We start from the raw sequence: 20557 nt of genomic DNA on the forward strand, positions 1-20557 counted from the left end.
ATATCTTAACTCTACATTTCCCCTATAAAGAGAATTTCTCAAAAGGCAAACTTTAAAGTGCTTTTAACATGTATTGGGAGAAGTGAACTTCTGAAACTCAAGAAAATTTCAAACAACTCCACTTCTCCAATTCTAGATTTTTAATTAAATAAAAATAATATTAAAAACTTGTAACAAGTGTTCACTGTTCATACAATTACTTACCAATTTGTGTACAGACTGGTAATGGTTGGCTCACCATGACTATCTAAATGCTGGGTTTGCTGAAGCAGAACATTGTTAAATACTCGTGTAATGTCGATCTGTACATAATTTTCTATTGACTGGAGGACTGTCATATAGGCTCTTACACTGGTTAACAGCTCTGAAGGCTTTGCAATTTCTTGTGTTGCTTGATTATACATAGTCATTCCAACAATTGACCTTTTAGAAAAAAAAAATGGAAACAAATAAATTTCATTTGTTAGTAAAATTAAACAAAGATGCATCTATAAAAATCATTTTAGATTCAAAGCTTTTATTCAAATACTTCTCCAATCTGCAAATGTAATATAAAACTCTAGTCAACGTACAGACTACACCAGCACTTTTAAAAATAGTTCTAGATGTCAAAGACAATTGTATTCACTTAAATATCTGAAAAATAATTCTAAATTGAACATTTATTCTCTTTAGCTAACTAGTCTTGTTTCTTTCACAAGGCAAGAAAAAGGAAAGCAGACTCTGAAGGCCACCTGCCTGCGGCTTCAGTCCCAATGCACAAGCCAACCCCCACTCCCCCAAATTAAGAAAAAGCAAATATGACCTGCACTGGTCTAGGTTCATAAACCTGAAGATTACAGCTGACTTCTTATAAAGCCATGAAGTTATCTTTACTTTTATGCCACCTGATCTTATTTGAAAGATGGGAGACTCCAGAGACCTAATATTATATCTTGATGAGTAGCAGCTTTATTAAGTCTTTATACCTTGTATGGAATATATAATTAGCAATCTTTAGCACAAAATACAATCAGGATAGCTGGCTCTTTAAATATTAAGTCCTCCCCAGAAGCTGCCTATTTCTGTAAACAACAATGGGAAGATCAAGGTAGGAAGAGACAGGAATATCAAGCAGCAATACTTTTTATTCTAAGAAAAAAATTAAAATATCTTCTCAGTTGGCTTTGTCAGGTCTTGAGTTCCAATTTTTAGATTTTCCTTTCAGCAAGCCAGTAAACTCAAACACTTGAAACAATCCAGCACTGTGCAAAAGAATGGCGGGAAGACAGTCTTTATACATATGTAAAAACAGGCATCACCAACTCCTACAAAATACACAGGACTAGGAATGCAGAATCAGGCTATTGTACAGGTGATATTAATTTCCAATATATTTTGTTTTAAAGAGAAACTAACAACTGTGTGTGTCTGCACATATAACTCAACTGTCTTTTCAGTTTCGCAATCCATCCTTCTAAAAACTAGTTTTCTGTATTAAGTATACAATACTTCCAATGTCAAATAACAAAGACTTATGTGGTATATGAATACATTTATCTTTACAACATTTCTTACTTGGTAAAGCGGATTTCCAGGTGAGACGTTAAATATTCTCTTGGGGTAAACGTGTGTTCCCAAACCACCATGTTCGGTACATAATTGATTGAGAAGCAGAGCTCAGAAAGTGCAGTGTGCAGTTTGTCCAAGCTTTAAGAACAGGCAACAAGAAATCAAGAAAATTATTTAATGTACCATAAGTACGTATTATCATGGAAAGCACATGCTGAAAGGAAGACATCTCAAGAGCAAGTGCAGCTCTAACTCTTCCTTTCATTATCTTTTTTCTGCTTTGAGATACTGTTCTAGCTTATTTTAAAAAAAGTATTTTGGGTAAGAACACTTCCTACAACTGTACACTGATCTGCATCACACACAGTGATGCGAGAGATATGCATATTTTTATGTGTATATATATTTTATTTTTCCCTTCAAAAAGAAGACTCTGTTAAGGTGGTTCTTCCCTAACTGAACTAAGCAACACAAGTAACCGATACTAAAAAGCAACACTAGTGATACTAAAAAACTAAAATATTGGGGGAGGGAAACTTGAGCGACAAGTAAGTTCTTTTCCCTCAACTTCCCTAATCTTGTCTCTGATGTCTGCTGTTGCAACTGTAGCAAAACCACTTCCCTTTCAGCAATGAGTGTTTATGCACTCCCAGCCACAACACTAAACATTTATTATTTCCTCTTCTTAGCTTCCTTCCTCTTCATACTTTTATAACTCTACCATCTTGTCCTCCAATCTCTCCTAAAAATTATCTTCTACCTTTTCCTTCCCTATCATGTTTTACACTTAAACTGTATTTATTAACCTTCCTCTCTTAGCTCTTTCAGGTCTGGTGTGTTAGTTTTTTTGTGGTGGTGCTGTTTTTAATTGATTTGCTGACCCTTTCATTTTTTCTATAGTAACTAACAAGGAAACCTTCCCCAGCTGGTACTGCAGCCTCAACTGCATCCCAGGGGCTGAAGGCAGCAAGGAGCCTTTTGGCAGCAAGAACTCCCAGCCCAGCCTGTACTTTGGCCAATTAACATGAAAGCATGGCAGAATTCACCCACTCCTTGGAATCGCACTTCTGTAACAATTTAATATGACTATACAGCAAACCTACCTACAGTACGGCAATCCTTTCTGCTCAGGAAAGGAAACAGCCAAAGGGATAAATTCAAGAGATACACATTCCGGTAACTGTTCATAACAGAATTCACTCTCCATACAAACTACAGAAGCATCATACGCTCACAAACTACAAAGCTGTATTTACAGTCAAACTTACTTGAGTAAATTAAGCAAGAAGCATTCAATATGTCAAACACACATGTTTTGACTTAGGATTCAAGGTGAAAGGAAGAGAAGAGGCGGCTTACTTTGTCACAACCAATCTGTTTTTCCTCATGCTTTCTACTCCTGGTTTCTCCCTTTCAGGTTCTCCTTTCTTTCCAGTCTGTTTTTTTGACTTTTTGTTCACTGCTTGACTGATGGTTTTGGCACAATGCTTTGGCAGCAACTAGTAAATGAAAAGAAACAGCCCATCCAAATTAAAATCCAACTTTTTAGCAGCCATGACATACAAACTAAGCTTATGGTCCCCATGCAGACTTCACACAAGTAACATGTTCTTTTGACTACTAACTACAAAACGCAAATATTAAAAAGTCTTCCTCAAGTCACCTTCCATTTTACAAACAGAAAAATCTTCCCCAAAACAGGGTGTGGGGGGGAAAAAGAGGCAAACAGGAAATAGAACCATAAAATTCAGAAAGTTGAACAGAGAAAAATCTCAAAGGAGAATTAAAATAGACACAACCACACTCACCTGATCACTCAGTGTACACTGTTCCGTGCAAATGTCTGTGATAAGGTTTCGAGCTTGCTTAGCCATTTCATCCAAGAACATGTTACACAAGGAAAGACTACGATCTCCAATATGATGTCGCTGTTAAAGAAGAAAACAAAGGGAGTGTGATTTTCAGTTTCCCATTAGTCCTACAATACTCACACAAGACACACCATACTGCAGATAACAGTCCACTGCATCATATAAATAGGGTATGAGAAATACTAAATTAAGTAGTCCTCAATAATCTCAGGTCCAGGTTTTTTTATTTTTAGAAGCAACTTGAACCATGAAATCTTCAAAGCCACTGACATGGAATTTTATCTACATTATCATGTCCAGTACTTAAGGTTTCTGTGAATCTCTTCTTCATTTATTTGTACCAGTACTAAATCTAGAGCAAAAGAGCATGCAACTCAAGCTACAGAGAAAGCAGAATGCTCTTCACAGCACTGGAAAAGTCAATAATGAAGGCCTGCTGCATTAATTTCTGGACTCAGTCCCTTTGTCACTGGATCCGCACAAGCACAGACTGTCTCACTCGAATCTGTCTTTCACCACTGATGTTTACTTTCCAACAGCCACACTACCACGCATTGTACACAGTGCAGTGAAGATTATTTTTCCAAAATGATAATAGTTACCAAGTTACACAATTCAGATATTGAATTCAACGCTCTCTGGCTGTGGCAGAATGTGCTTGCTGCAGCTGAATTCACAGTAACTAGTATACAGTGAACTCTCGCTACCAATTCCTTACTGTTTCTATAATTGTTCTGAAAGACATCTCTTGTTCTGGAAGGGAGCTTTCCTAGAAACATTTTAGTGGTTGTCTAGTATAAATACAGTTCGCAGCTTTTTAAAGCACAGTATACTGGGAAAATAATGATCTAGACATATATTGAGATGTTAGCAGATGAGGATTTTAAAGTTTAAGTACAAAAAAGCCTACATCGCACATATTACAAGAGGTCTTATTCATCTAATTGTTTCAGATGAGTGCTGCTGAGAATGAAAACACACTTTTATGAGCACTACACAAAACTGGCCAAGTTAACCCCCGGAGTAATTCCAAAGTCAATGGACAAACAGGAAATGTAGTGAAGGATCTATTTCATTGCAACAGAAATAGAAAGAATTTCCTCAGAATCAAACTACTTCCCTTAACAAAGACTCTGTTTCTTTAAGCAACACTCTGCATTTTTCATTTCTAATTCTAATCAAAGAGAGCTTGCATTACCCCATGCTTACCAAAACAAATGCTTGCATTATACTGTATATCATTTAGGATTTTTTCTTTTAATCTTACTGAAGAAACACTATTAATAACAAGCCATACAGAACTCCCAATTTCCTATTTCCTTTTTCTAACTATGACTTTATAAACCATTTGAAAGAAAAACTGTTGCTTGCAAGTTTTTATAGGCATATGAGATTAGTAGCATCTAAGCCTGAATGACCCCCAGAAAAGTCATCTAACATTTGTACCTTAGTTTAATCTCTCTTTAAAGCAAAGATAATACTGCTTACTCACTTCAGAAAAGGATTTTGAGCTCTACAGGTGAAGAATCACACAAGAAGCTATCTACTTGTTTTATTTCAACTTTTACCACTCTCCTCCCTCAAATTTTACATTGCCACCACGAACACAATCTTGCAGTGCTCAGCTCTAGACCTCTCTACTTTAAATGAGAAATGAAAATAACTAAGACAATACGTTTAAAAATTACCTCTTCTGGGCACAGTTCATGGGTACAGCTCATAAAATGAGTACAAAGCAGTGGGAATGCAATTGAGTATCTTGACTGAGAGGGAAGCTCCAAACACTGCTGAAACATCTTCTCAAAAGCACGACTATAAAAACTGATCAGAAAGAGACATTTAAATGGAATACATACATAACTTTGCTGCAAATAAAGTCTACTTCACACAAATCAAACATGCTATTATTGTAAGATTTATAGTTATAACTTATCAAAAACCGCATCATACTTTCAAGTAAGTTTGTTTTCTGCATTCACCACTTATGCATTTTATTTGCATCTCTCTATTATTATCATAATAATCTTATTATTCTGATGTTTGCCACTTCAGCACTGCAAAAATTTGCACGTTTTGCAAAAATCTATTGAGGAAGAATCTGCAAATGACGTCAGATAAATTACGTGACTGCTTGAAGAATCTCTGACATCCTCAGAAATACCTTTATCAAACTGATAGAAACCAGAAATTCTAATTGATTCTCCCGCTGGCTTATCTTTCTACTAAATTTGTTATTTAAAAATGACACTTGCAAGAACAAACCAAACAATAAACAATAAAAAGCTTCTACAGTCAGGTTAGTAACATACCAAAATATAGAAAGATCGGAGGTTTCAACCAACATCTCCACCAAAGAATCTACCATTTTTGTGTGGAAAATGATTGTGTTCATCATTTTTCCTAGTTCTCTATGGTCTGCAAGACCAAGTGAAGCCTTAGAAACACTGGTGTAGGCCTGGAAAGACACAAGAAAAACTTTGTTATACTTACAGCTGTTTTTTTTTTTCCAAATTCCATTGCTATTGCCCAATACAAAAGTTAAATACTGATTATGCTATGTATAGGATACCCATGTAGTTAAAAACCATGAATAGACGGCTTTATCTTTCCACTATAGCTTAAGAAAGCAAATTGCCTCTCAGTGAAGTCTCCAAATGTCATTTGAACGTGACACCAATTCACAGAAAAAGTGTAGAACAAATGCACTGACAAAACACAAGCATGCACTTGCGAGACCCCACTTTAACAATCAGGTTTTGCAAGGCAAGAAAAAGCAGGTGTAACTTGAAAATATAAAAATAACATGTCTATCTAATCTTGAGGCAACTGATCTGCAGTCTAAACAGTACTCCCCTCTTTATTAAGTCAATGGAAGACACTGTTGCTGCAATGCACAGGAGTGATTTTCTCACGGAATGTTATTTTCCCACTGAACAGTCTCTGCCTCCCCTGGGCTGGGCAGGCTGAATCACTCCGTACGCTGCACAGCCGCCAAACCGTTCATCCTCAACACATTCTATTTCTGAACTGTTATAAACACCCCAAAGAATGATTTGCATAAAGTATGCAATGCAAAGTTACACGAAAATGTAGCAAATTATCTGCTTAAGTATTTTTTCTATTTTAAAAGAGCAAGTTATTGTTAGATAGCCTGTCATCTACTTGCAGTGTGAGAGTAATCTATGAGAGAACTAATTTATGAAACATTTGGTTTTAAGTTAGTAAAGCGCCACACATATTTACAAAGACTTACCTGCAATCTAAACCAATCTAATCTCATTCCTCTGAAGTCAAATACCTCTCCATCTTCAACTGCATAAGGAAACAATATACAACATAAAACCTTTAGGAAAACAACTACAAATCCAGCTATACTACATCAGACATCCTAAAAAACTCCAAAGTACTCAAGAATTACTTGGGTACTGAACCTGATGCTTTTACCCAAAAATTTCGATCCAGCACAGACACGCTAATAGGAACTTAAATATCTAGATGAAAGCCTGTGTAACATGCTTTCTAAATTAAACAGTAGGATTACTTCCCAATAGCATTCTTCAAAAGCTGTATCTGTATAGAGCTGCCCTGGAAAAAGGACACACAACAAGAAGCCGATACCGTAACGAAAGAGAAACAAGGGAATAAGTTCAGTTTACACAAGCCATCTGTTTCAATTGATTGCATGAAGCACAAATTGATGAAGCTTTCCAGAGGAATCTGCCATTCTGTTACTATTTTCCCAAGTTCATTTAAACTTACCTTGTTTCACGCTTAGTGAAGTCATTGTGTTTACGAAAGAGGACATGATGATTGATTCATCCTCGGGGCACACTGAAAGATTCTAAAATAAATGTTGCTGCTATTATTATTTCAAACTTGCTTTATGAAATAATGACAATACCCATGCCCAATTTATCAGCTGTGCTCTCAAAGGTACAAAAATTTACACAAGATAACTTAATTGATGGAATATTTCAAATAGCACTATTTAAAAGCTTTCACTTTTTAATTCATTGGTTGATGACAGGTACCTAGAAAAGCTTGCTTCCAAACCAACACCTTCTTAAAACACAGAAATCTGGCAAGAAATGGGCCCACCAGTATTCAGAATGTAGGCATTTACAAGACAGACACCAAATATTACCCTGTTATATATCAGATAGCAAACATTTTCCTGACCTCTACAGGCACCTGACCTGTCTGCAAAGAAAATTTGGCCATGGCAGGATGTAACAGAGACAACATCAGCATCACTGGCCTGGTTTTGTTAAAAACCAAGTTTCTCTTTTAGTGAATTTGCCTGTCTGCTAAAGCTTTCATATTAGCTGCATTTTCCTGGAGAACCAGATACATGTTTTGGTAAACACAGCAATGGAAGGCAAACTTATTGATAAGCATGGATGGACATCTCGGGAGAGGGCCAACCAGAAACAGGTGACCAAGAAACTGACCAACGGTGTATAACATTCCATTCACGAGAATACTTCATATAAAAGTGGGAGATCAGGAGGATGTTGTCCCTTTTTCCTCATCGCTGACATTAGGAGAGGACCTTGCTGGTCGTCCCTGCGAACTGAGGCCTAGGGAGAGACTGAATCCAGCTCCGGTTGGCTGCAGAGTCCAATCCAGGACTTTGGGTGCAGGTTCTGCAGTTGCTCAGACTTTAGAAGATTGGTTTTGTATATTTTGTATTATATTCTCTATTCTTATTAGTAGTATTAATAAAACATTTTTAATTTTTCCAACTCTCTACTCTCTGTCCTTCTTTCCCTCCTGATCGCCTGTCCTAAGTGGGAAGGTGGAGAGGGAGGGGCAAAAAGGTGGAAGTGGGAGGGGAGAGGAGGTTAACAATACATCTGCCAGGGTTTTATTGTCACCCCGCAATCTTAACCTTCGACAATCACTTTGCTTCCCATAAAACCCATTCTCAAGAGTTTTCCACTAACATTGACTTCTATGATTGGTACCACCTGAAAGATGGGCTATAACATTCTCAAATTTTACAAAAGGAGACAGTGCATGAAAAAGCAGTTTCAGCAAATGATAAAATCATATTTCTATTAAACAATACAATACAGAAGTTTCTCAGAATTCCAGCTGTGACTGACATTTTAAGCTGAAAAAAATCCAAATTATCACTCAATCATTTGTCTAGTCTTGTGCTTGCTACCTGTTATGAATTAATTACAACTAAAACTCAAGCCAATTATTTTTTTCCTCATTTCATTTTGATCCTAAGGTTTCTCCTATTTAAGCAGAGTACACTTGTGCCACTTGTACAGCATTTAGAAGTAACTCACTAAATCTAGGAAATAGTTTCCCAGGAATTGATGACAAATGTAAAAAAACCTTAATTCTGTCACTCTAAAAAATAAAATCTGTTAACATGTAAATACATAGAGCTATAAGCAAAAAAGCCCTAAGTACAATTACTGTGGTATTGAATGCAAACTCAAGGATCCAGTTACATCTAATAAACAGTGATACAAACTGGTATTTAAACTATTTAAGAATTCATTTAAATAAAGAGTATGTAAGCTCCACCTCCTGGTAACCGGTGTAGTGCTTGAAGTATGAAATTAATTTTTGAAAGCTTGCTGTACAGACTCATCAGGTTCACAGACCTGACCTACTCACAAAATGTGGGCTCCATCTAGTGGTCACCAGGGAATGAAACCAAAACAGTTCAGAAAGCCCATAATGTCTTGGTCAGGCTAAATAAAGAAAAGTTTCTCCACCAGTCCTTCAGTGGCAGTGCTCCTTTCATTGTCCCTAAGCATAACACTGCTTAATAACGTTTAAGTATTCATATAAAACCCTAAAGTACAACTCTAAATCCTAGAATTAAATAGCAAGTTAAGTTAATTCGTCTTATTCCATATGTTTTTCAAAATCCACAAACCAGGACACATTTCACAGACATTTTGGATAAAAAGCCCTTTTTAAAGTTTGCATGTGAGAAGCCAAAAGCACAGGCTTGACATACCTGAACAAGCTCATTCAAGACGACTGCATCGAAGCCGGAGAGATACTGCACATAGTATCTCTGCATCACAGGCCCGTATTTTCGCACATGTGCTCTGAGCTCCTCCATGTAGAATATTAGCTCGGCTATGTGTCTAGGTAAGACAACAAGGAAAAGCTTAGAAAACAGAAAACATCCAAAAATATTGAAAATATCTTCTACTGGTGGAATGCTTCTCAAGGGGATTTCCTCCTACACCTTGCTTTTAAAAGTATTACTTATAGGCAATTTTTGTATGAAAATACTTGTTCACGTTTTAAGAGGAGTTTACACAGGTCATCTCTTTAAAGCAAAATCCACTCAACAAGAGATAAATTACTAGGATGCCTTCATGATAATCCTCAAAGGTTTGTACAACTATCTATTTATTTTTAGAAGAAGCCCTTCTATAATGCTCAATTTGAAGAAAAAAATGAAAAGGAAACAAAGAAACAAAACCAACCAAACCACATCCACACAACTCTGTAAAGCTGCTAAATCTGAAAAATACGATTGTAATCACCGCTTTTCTGTTGGGCTGGTTTTGGTTTGTTTGGTTGGGTTTTTTAAAAAACCATGAGGATGGCTAAATACTTGCACAAGTTGTTTCAGAGAGGATGTGGGACCTTGTGATTGTCAATTCTTGTTTAAACTCCTGCAGTAAATACACAGACTTTCAGTTCAATCTTGTGTTCAGTAATCTTCAGAACTCAAACACAACTAGTGCTCTTCTGCCTATCCATATTCACAAATCTCTTAAACCCATTTCTCATTTTTAACTACTCTTTATTATGACAATAATGCTCTGGTATATAAATAAATCTTATCTGATTTAAAAGTCAGTGTTGCTACAACACAGGAAATATTCTACAAATCAAGCTTTTTGACAGTTTCCTTTTCCCCACCAGCTTTGTTCAATGCAAATCAGTAACACTGACGATAAAGGATAAAGTGGGTTTTTTTTTTGCTTTGCTTCATCAAAGGAAAAATAAAATGCATAAAGCTTTTATAAAATATTTTTATTTTATAAATACGCTTTCTAGAGAAAACAAACTTCCACCTATATGCTTCACTTTTTGGGATTCCCAGGTAAAGATTTTCTGAGCAGTTCCAATTCTTCCATAGAGCCACCCTTTCCCAAGATTCCCTTGCCTTCAAATGCATTTCATCTGTGAATTTCTCATAAATATTTAAGGTATCACACTAAAAATTGTTAACATACTTATCTATGAAATCATCTGCGCTCTTCTTCGGCATATTATCTGCATGACGAAGAAGCCAAATAATTTCATCACGAGCAAAGGATAATGCCATAAATACAAAAAGTGCCTGTAAAAGAAAAGTTGTTCACAAGTTTATAGATACATACAACAGTTGGACACCTTGTGCACACTAAAAGGCAACTAGTTTGTAAAACCAAAGAATCTTAAAACCTAAATAGGTTTTCTCTTGGAGTCAAGTGTGGTTTTAGTAAATAACATATTATCACTGAGAAACAAAATTAAGATAGCATAACCGCAAAACATAAGAGCCATAATTACCTTGGGACCTAACAGGCCGGGCTGATCAGACAGGACAGTGGCCAGTTCTTTGAGTGCGGAACGTAAAAACTTGCGTCTCTCCCTGTGCATTGAACCGCTGCATCGAAAGAACAAAGCAAATCATCATCCGCTGTGCCAACCACAGAATTCTTGAAGTTTCCAAACATCTGAGCCCAAGCATAGGCAGCTCATATCATACAACTTCAAAAGTTCAGTATTTTAAAGGATATGGTTCAATTAAAATAGGCATCCCCATCACCAATGCTGAATATTCCTGAAGTATGGTTAAATTTAAAAAACAAGTTCTCTGCCCCTGGTCTGTGATGAGCATTTGACTCCACTAAAATATTTCTATTTAGTTTGCATTCACATTAAGTAATTAGACAAAAACTGGAGACTACATAAACTAAATGCTTCTGTCCTGAAAACTTGCAAAATAATCTAAAACTTGGGAAGGTAAATCAACAATTACAAACCATTAAGCAAATCCAGATTTAAAAGAACAGTCAGTACACGATCTCATTTGAAAATGCACAATTAATTCTGCATTCAACAAATCCTGTACAAACATTCTGTATAACTTCACTAAGAAAAGCAACACTAAAATCTGTCAGGAAAACTTTGTAAGACACTTACGCATGGGAAACAGCGGCTTCTTTGCATTCTCTGATGTCATTAATACGCTTGTTGTACCTGCAAATGAAAACCAATCCCATACAGTAGTAAGTACCAGCAGCAGAATTTAGAAAAAACTGCAACTTTGTGAGGAGCTGCAATGGCGCCGCAAGGAGGACACAGCAAAAAGCTCACATAAGATTTATTTCCCTGCTCGGAGCTAAACGTTAAAACTGGATACCCAAACGAAAATGAGGTCCTGGTATCGGCAGGTAAAGACCTCAACTTGGTCACTGCCTGAGCTTTCATCTGATATGCTGCAGAAACAGTAGCACATACTTGCAACTTTTTCAAGCAAACTCTGCATTCCTGACATCATTTCTCTTCCCTAGATTAAGATTTGTGGGCGGGATCATTAATTTTAACTTTTGCCATTTCAGAGACTGATTCACCAGACTTTTTCAGAACCGAGATTAAAATAGGCACAATGGTTATGAAATCAGGCTTTTGGAAGTTATGTATTAAAGAAACAGTCAAGATACTAAGCAAAAACGTTTGTATTCTGACTATCCTCAAGCAGAATTTATATGAAGTAACATTTTCAAAACAGTTTTTCAATAAACTAATTTTTAAACAGAGGTTCTGAAAGGAGAAAGAGAGAACAAAAACTTACCCTCGTATGTTTACAAACAGGTCTTCTGCAGCTTTGTGAATATGGAATACTTCATCTCGAAACAGAGCCAAGCAAGAGCTGCTTTGAAGTGCAAGTTTCCAAAGGTTCAAAGCTGTAGCATCGCTATTTAGGATTCCATGGCACAAAATAAATCCAACTTCAAAAGTCCACATGGATTGATGTCACAAACCCGATGCACAGAGACAATAAGAGAACAGTGAGATTATTACACATTTCCTCTTAAACAGTTCATTGATAAAGTGTTTAATGGATAACATTGTTTTAAATATTAATAGAGAAATACCCCACACTGTTCTAGAAGAGAGGTCTTTTTTGCAAGGGTTTTGTAGCATTAATAACTTAATGCTGATACTACTCAGCTATTTTCATCAGAATGACTAAAGCCCTCACTTTTAGTCAAAGTTTGGAATAACCTGATGACAAATTTTATTTCAGAACCATATCCTGAATTCTACCTTCACTGCATGTAAAAGTATGATACATACAAATGAGATCTAATCAAGTTCTCTACAATCTAATTTGAATGCAACAGCTTTTGTACATTACAGAAAAGCAAGGAGTCTTTTATATGTAAACTAACTGTTTTTAATACAACCATGAGCTGTTTCAGAATATTTTACTCACAAATGATCCATTTTTCCATTGCATCCAGAGAGAGGTATTCACATGGCATCTGTTGAAAAAAATATTAATTTGTAGCCACGTAATGATATAAAAGACAATACATTTTATGGGAAGTGCTTTTTAGAAAAAAATAAAGCCTTAAATGCTGATGAATCAGGAAAGGCTGATGCTGATTACTAACAGGGTATTGTTTTATCTCTTTAGAAATGGCGAGTCTGAATATTAAATGCTCTTCTATATCCTCCAATACCATGAACAAAATGGTGAACAAATTCTGGCAAAAGTTTCAACACACATTGTATTTAAGAACATTTAAGAACAAAGGGCTTTTGATGTATACTAATCATAACCTGACAGCTGTTCATACTTGAATATTTCCAGAAAGATGACCTTTCATTTCAAAACTGAGGCAGGAAACGCAAACAGTAAAAATTTTCAAGGTAAATCAGTTCTGATTTTCAGTTTGTTGGCCCACAAGCATCCAAGGCAGTATCCAGGATTCCTTCCTTCTACACTGCAGAACTAGCACTGCTTCCCTTCATCTTTCAATTATCAAATACTGGAGGTGAAAGCATGAACTAACACAACGGAAACTTTAATTAATGCGAGAAAACTTTTCCCCTGTACTAAAGTATTTCACTCTCTAAGCCAGCCTATTTACTTCTCTCATTAAAAGCCACATAAAGGTAATCAAACAGAAAATTAAACACCCCCATGTTATTTTCTGTAAAACCCTGCTTGACTTTATCATATAATGCAAATTAAAAGGCCGTACTGTGTCTGACTGTGCAGGGTTCAGCATTGTGCTGGGGGCACTGATGAGGCTCAGTAGTTGTGCGTTTCTCCACTGGTCAGCTGAGAGATTTCGTCGAGGATAGACCATCTGGAGTGAAATCAGAGCATCTGAAAGGGACTGGGGAAAAAACAAAATAAATACATAAAAGACCAATGATTAGTTTAAAGATGCCCTCAAGGCTCCGTCTTGGATAAATGTTCAAGTTATTCACCTCATTTTGTGAACTGTGTGTTCCCTTCCCAGCGTTATTACAGACAATAATAAAAAACATCTTACTGAACTAGTTCTGAAATTAAATTTGAAGTTAAAATCCATTGCATCTAGTTTACTTCACATATAAAAGACTATTTCAGGCTAAGGGAAGGATGCAGGTAAGCAGGAGGCTTTGATTTTTTTTAATTAGAGCTATAAAATTCCAAGTTCAGAATTGGAGGACATGAAAAAAAAAATCAACAGGAGACAAGAAACCTCTCATGTACAACTGACAGCTTTTCATTATTTATTCAAGCATCCCAATTATTGCGTTATTCCTTTCTCTGTGACTTCATTTAGTATGTCCTTCCTCTTCGCTAGCAAATTTTAATTTTTTTGAGCAGATACTGTCTGCAGGAACATCCTCATAGCAGACTAAGCTTATTTAACTGTGGATCCATGTCTTTTCCCTGTCTTTTGCATCAGTATTGGTGCTTGCACAGGGAGCCATGTCTAAGCATTGCACCAGTAGAGAAGGTCACTCAGGAAACAAAAAAGAAAAAAGTCATTGCTGAAGCTAATTTAAAGGACTAAACAACTGTCAGTTTACTGCTAAGTAGTGAGATGATGGAAGGACAACTTAAATGTGCAGTTCTGGAGAGCGCAACCTAAGTCTGTGTTTCTATAGCATAGTGCCTGAAGGGATCCCTGACCCCAATTTATACCTCTACACAGGATAAAGAGGAAAAAAAGCCCTCAACCTGAAAAATGGCTTTACAAAACTCTTCAAGCGAAAGGATTGGTCCACTATGAAATATAAGAGCACAAAGATAACACTGAAAAGTGAAGCATCTCCGCTAAAATGTGGACAAGAAAAGTTTAATTGCAAATGAGATCCTTAGCTAAATAAGCCTTAACAAGACAGGAACTGTGTAGAGGAAAGTATAAAAAAATAAGATCACAGATTATTTAGACAAATGAGAAGTATTCAAAGCTATTCTGCTTCAGAGCACTTAGAGAAGTAGTTGGAAAACTCTCTGAACTTCTAGTGACTATCTTAAAAAGTTTATGGAACTTAAGAAAAATCTCAAGAGGACTAGAGAAGGAACACAGAACCAGTACGTAGATTGTGAAATAGGAAAAAAACACCAAACCTTTAAAACTTTACGCAGTAACTTAGTGTTTAACTCCTGCAAAAGATTCCAAAATGTTGTTAGGCAATCATTTTGCAAGCACCTATAAAATAACACCTTTATAAATAGGTTGGTCAAGCACTGATCAAACCAACCTAGTTTCCTCCAACAGAGTTGCAAGGCTGCTGGACAAACAGGGAAGTGAGTAACAGGATATACATTGACTTCGGTGAGGCTTCTGTCACTTTTCCAAGATATCAACATACGAAAACACAGCCTAGATAAATCATCACAGAACTGTAGCACAACCAGCTGTGTAAGAATGCAAGCCTGAAAACGTTTGTACAGAAAACACTTAAGGAAGTGAGCTCATTTAACTTTGCCAAGTCAACCGAGCAGTGTATACAATGTCAGCTTTTGAGTACAGGATATATTATTAAAGAGGCAGTGGTGATCTCCAAGATCCCCAGTTTAAAGACAACGCAAGGCAAAAACTTTCAGGTTACAAAATAAAAAAACACATTCATCTAGGATGGTAAACCAGCAAAAAACTGGTTTCAGAGAAACATGAGCCATCTCCTACATTTCAAACTACAAACCAAACCACAGATGTAGCTATTCTCAGATGAACAATAACTGATTCTTAATCCATTTCTAATCCATAGTGAATGAGATGGAACCTTACCGATGAGTCTTAGCATTCCTGTATTTATTTAATTCCTGTATGTTATTTAATAGGATATCAATCCCCAGCCCCAGGCGTCCCTTATAAGTAAAATCACCTATAAAATTTATACCTAATGGTCTTTGACAAAACAAACTCTTGGATATTTACTTTTTCATCTCTGTTTCTGTCAAGTAAGGTTACTGAGTGCCTGTGAAAAGTAGTTACATACTTTACTGTGAGGTACAAATTCCTCCATCATTTTCTTTAAAGGATTTTCATAATCCACAATCATCTGGCCAAGGCGTGGATATTCTCTGTCACTAAAAACAACAACAAACAATTCACTCAGGTGGAGTTGTTACTATTATTATTGTACACATCATTAACACAACGGATTTTTACCTTGCTCCATGTGTCATTTCATGGGCATAGTTATACAATCCAATGATAGCCTTCCTTTCTTCAATTCGAGACAGCAATATCATTAGAGTTGTGTAGGTTATAATCAAATCTAGGTAGTTCTTTGTTAAATCGAAGTTTACAGTCTAGAGACAAAATACAGTCCATTATCATTCTAAAACTTTCAAAAACAAGCATAAAACATTTTCTTCACCTTTCCATCAATTTTCAGCTTTTTAAAAATACAACGGACTGCCCCGATCAGCTTTTTTTCTGTTTGCATACAGACATGTATAATGTTAATTTATGCACTCAAATCCCCAGACCTGTTTACATTTCTGAAAGCAAGCATGCAAATAAATCTTTCCAGGCTCTGGTGTTACAGATGAGCTGACGGATAAGAAAGCTTTTCTTGGATGTTACTAAGCAATCAGCAAGTGCCTTGCCTGAGAACTATAATTTAGTAAGACTCTGTCATATAAAAAGCTGACACATACCCCGCTGGCCTGGTAAGATCATTCCATAGGATATATACCTGCTCCTCTTTCGTAGCATGAAATTAAGTCAGCCAAAATTTAGACTACTGACTAAAACTAGCAAGGTGACATTATGAACATCAGAAAAGAAAGCTGAGAAGAAAATGAAAAGCTGTTTGATGATTTGTTTTAAGGTTCGGGTTTTTTTTTTGGTGGTGGACCTTATCACAGATCTCTTTGGTGGACAACAGTTATATGCCTGTTTTGTGAGTCTACATGGCTTAAGCATGTAGATGACAGTAAACCTCTAAGATACAAATACAATAAAGTAAAAATTACAGAACAATTTGTATGTTTGATAACACACAACACTGTTACTGCTGTCCATAAGTAGCCTGTTTAAAATGGTCTCTTCTGATTTCCAGCTATTTCTACAAGTTAGGGATCTAAAGATCACATTTTTATTTCTCTTGCATTTATAACTAGAGATGTCATGTTTCTTTGGCTAACATAAACAAGTTCTTCTAATTTTCCACACATGACTCCTATTGGAAACGTTTTTACATGGCATTTGAAAGTTTAACCTACAAAACTTACAATATCAAAGAAGACTTGGCAAACATCAATAGTGTTCAGCAGCTCACAAACATGGTCCTTGAAAAATAAAGGAATAATTTCAGTTTCAAAAGATGGAAGTAAATTGTTTTACTATCACAGAATCACAAAACATTAGGGATTGGAAGGGACCTCAAAAGATCATCTAGTCCAATCCCCCCGTCGGAGCAGGAACATCCAGATGAGGTTACACAGGAAGGCGTCCAGGCGGGTTTGAATGTCTCCAGAGTAGGAGAGTCTGTCACTCTCACTGTGAAGAAGTTTCTTCTCAAATTCAAGTGGAACCTTTTGTGTTCCAGTTTGAACCCATTACCCCTTGTCCTATCATTGGTTGTCACCGAGAAGAGCCTGGCTCCATCCTCATGACACTCACCCTTTATATATCTGTAAACATGAATGAGGTCACCCCTCAGCCTCCTCTTCTCCAGACTAAAGAGACCCAGCTCCCTCAGCCTTTCCACTCCCTTAATCATCTTCATTGCCCTGCGCTGGACCCTCTCCAGCAGTTCCCTGTCCTTCTGGAACTGAGGCGCCCAGAACTGGACACAATATTCCAGGCGTGGTCTCAGCAGGGCAGAGTAGAGGGGAAGGAGGACCTCTCTCAACCTACTAACCACCCCCCTTCTACTACACCCCACGATGCCATTGGCCCTCTTGGCCACAAGGGCACAGTGCTGGCTCATGATCATCCTGCTGTCCACCAGGACCCCCAGGTCCCTTTCCCCTACACTGCTCTCTAATAGGTCACTCCCCAGCTTATACTGGAACCTGGGGTTGTTCCTGCCCAGATGCAAGACTCTACACCTTCCCTTGTTATATTTCATTAAATTTTTCCCTGCCCAACTCTCCAGCCTGTCCAGGTCTCGCTGGATGGCAGCACAGCCTTCTGGTGTGTCAGCCACTCCTCCCAACTTCGTGTCATCAGCAAACATCACTCTATTCCCTTGTCCAAATCACTTATGAATATACTGAATAATACAGGCCCCAGTACTGACCCTTAAGGCACTGCACTAGATACAGGCCTCCAACTGGACTCTGCCCCATTGACCACAACTCTCTGGCTTCTTCCCTTCAGCCAGTTCCCAGTCTACCTCACTACCCGGTCATCCAGACCGCACTCCCTCAGTTTAGCTGTGAGGATGCTGTGGGAGACTGTGTCAAATGCCTTACTCAAGTCAAGGTAGATCACATCCACCACTCTGCCATCATCCATCCATCTTGTTATGTCCTCATAGAAGTCAATGAGGTTGGTCAAGCATGACTTCCCCTTGGTGAAGCCATGCTGACTGCCCCTAATGACCCTCTTATCCCTGATATGCCTTCAGATGGCACCAAGGATAAGTTGTTTCATCAGTTTCCCAGGGATGGAGGTGAGGCTGACTGGTCTATAGTTACCCGAGTCCTCCCTCATGCCCTTTTTGAAGACTGGAGTGACATTTGCTTTCCTCCAGTCTTCAGGGACCTCTACCGTTTCCCAAGACTTGGCAAAGATGATGGAGAGCGGTCCAGCAATGACCTCAGCACCCACGGGTGCATCCCATCCGGACCCATGGATTTATGGATGGATGTCCAGATTGCCTAACTGCTCCCTAACCCAGTCCTCATCAACCAAGGCAAACTCCCCCCTTGTCCTGCCTTCCTCTGGGGCCTCAGCGGCACGGGGCTCCTCAGGACAGCCTCTGGCAGAGTAGACAGAGACAAAGAACGCATTCTGTAACTCTGCCTTCTCTGTATCTTCTGTCACCAGGGCACCCACCTCATTCATCAGTGGGCCTACATTGCGTTTTATCTGCCATGTATTGGAAAAAGCTCTTCCTGTTGTCCTTGACCCCTCTCACCAGGTTTAATTCTAACGAGGCCTTAGCTTTCCTAGTTGCCTCCCTACACCCTCTGACAACAGCCTGATGTTCTCCCCAAGTGGCCAGCCCCTCCTTCCATGATCTATAAACTCTTCTCTTCCACTTGAGCATACCCAGCAGTTCCCTGTTTAACCATGCAGGTCTCCTGGCTCCCTTCCTTGACTTCCTATGTGTTGGGATGCTCTGATCTGGTGCCCAGTAGAAACAGTCCCTGAACACTAACCAACTATCTTGGGCCCCTTTACCTTCAAGCAGCCTTGCCCATGGGATTTCCCCTAGTAACTGTCTGAAAACACCGAAGTTTGCCCTGCTGAAATCCAGGGTTGCAATTCTGCTTACTATCCTGCTCCTGCCACATGAGATCCTGAACTCCACCATCTCATGGTCGCTGCAACCAAGGCAGCCCTCAACTTTTACTGCTTCAACCAGACCCTCCTTGTTAGTGAGGATGAAGTCCAGCAGTGCACCTCTTCTAGTTGGCTCCTCCACCCTTTGCATCAGAAAGTTATTGTCAAGGCACTGGAGGAACCTCCTAGACTGTGGCTGGCTGGCTGAGTAGTGCTTTCAACAATCAGGGAAATTAAAATCCCCCACCACAGCCAGGGCCCTGTGATTGTGTGGCCACTCTCAGCTGTCTGTAGAAGGCCTCATCAACTTCCTCACCCTGATCTGGTGGCCTATAATAGACGCCCACAACAGTATCACCCCTGCCAGCCTGCCCCTTAACTTTCACCCACAGACTCTCAACTCGCTCCTCATCCATGCCTGAACAATACTCAATACATTGTAGTTGCTCTCTCACATAAAGAGCAACTCCACCACCATGCCTGGCTGGCCTGTCTTTCCTGAAAAGGACATAGCCATCCATGACCACATTCCAGTCATGTGAGCTGCCCCACCATGTTTCTGTAATTGCCACTAGGTCATAATCTCCTGCCCTAACACAGGTTTCTAACTCCTCCTGCTTATTCCCCATGCTGCACGTATTGGTGTACAGGCATTTCAGAGAGCGAGCTGAGCACACCGATTTCACCCCAGGGGTATGGCAGGCCTCCCAGCCTTCATGAACTCTGGAGTGATGCCCTACTGATGCAAGCCCAGCTACAACCTCATCCCCCTTCGAGTCTAGTTTAAAGCTCTCCAAATGAGCCCTGCTTAGTGATGGGGATTATGCTGATTTCTTTTTTTTAAAATAACAGAGCTACAAGTTCAGCTATATAGTTCTATTTAATAAAGACAGAAACTTGATGTAACAAAACAACTGACATATTTGCAATACCTTACCTTAAATTCCATGACATCAACAAACGTGAAGTAGTATAACGCCAGGTTCTTCAGAATCTCTGACTTTTCTTTCTGGAGCTGAGCAAGCTGTTGCTAAAAGAGAGCATAAACATTCACACTGTTCTTAGAAGCTCTTGAGAAGACTGCTGAAAAACAAAACCTGTGAAGCGCAGAGTAACCACCAGGCTATGCAAAGAAGCCTTAACATGATTTTCTAAGACTGAGGTTCTGTGTGT

General features: G+C 38.3%; 1 protein-coding gene across 3 annotated transcripts in view; it reads right to left on the reverse strand.

The window, feature by feature from the left end:
* NCKAP1 (NCK associated protein 1) overlaps positions 1-20557 on the reverse strand; it is a 64482-nt gene that overhangs the window by 21363 nt on the left and 22562 nt on the right. For 2 of the 3 annotated variants that reach the window (XR_013922254.1, XM_080346379.1), the window contains exons 3-21: positions 20322-20414; positions 17161-17217; positions 16091-16233; positions 15918-16008; positions 13676-13813; positions 12901-12949; positions 12256-12412; positions 11604-11660; positions 10968-11064; positions 10649-10755; positions 9409-9541; positions 7182-7263; positions 6676-6734; positions 5732-5877; positions 5111-5243; positions 3360-3479; positions 2911-3050; positions 1558-1689; positions 205-423 (exon numbers count right to left, since the gene is read on the reverse strand). Coding sequence is in view for 2 of the 3 variants with exons in the window: in XM_080346379.1 (XP_080202505.1) it covers positions 205-423; positions 1558-1689; positions 2911-3050; positions 3360-3479; positions 5111-5243; positions 5732-5877; positions 6676-6734; positions 7182-7263; positions 9409-9541; positions 10649-10755; positions 10968-11064; positions 11604-11660; positions 12256-12412; positions 12901-12949; positions 13676-13813; positions 15918-16008; positions 16091-16233; positions 17161-17217; positions 20322-20414 (2153 nt within the window). In the remaining variant the exon portion in view is untranslated. The remainder of the gene's footprint in view (positions 1-204; positions 424-1557; positions 1690-2910; positions 3051-3359; positions 3480-5110; positions 5244-5731; positions 5878-6675; positions 6735-7181; positions 7264-9408; positions 9542-10648; positions 10756-10967; positions 11065-11603; positions 11661-12255; positions 12413-12900; positions 12950-13675; positions 13814-15917; positions 16009-16090; positions 16234-17160; positions 17218-20321; positions 20415-20557) is intronic. The other variant, XM_080346380.1, reaches the window with a different exon arrangement.

Source organism: Nesoenas mayeri, assembly GCF_963082525.1.
Source record: "Nesoenas mayeri genome assembly, chromosome: 6".
Lineage (NCBI taxonomy): Eukaryota > Metazoa > Chordata > Aves > Columbiformes > Columbidae > Nesoenas > Nesoenas mayeri.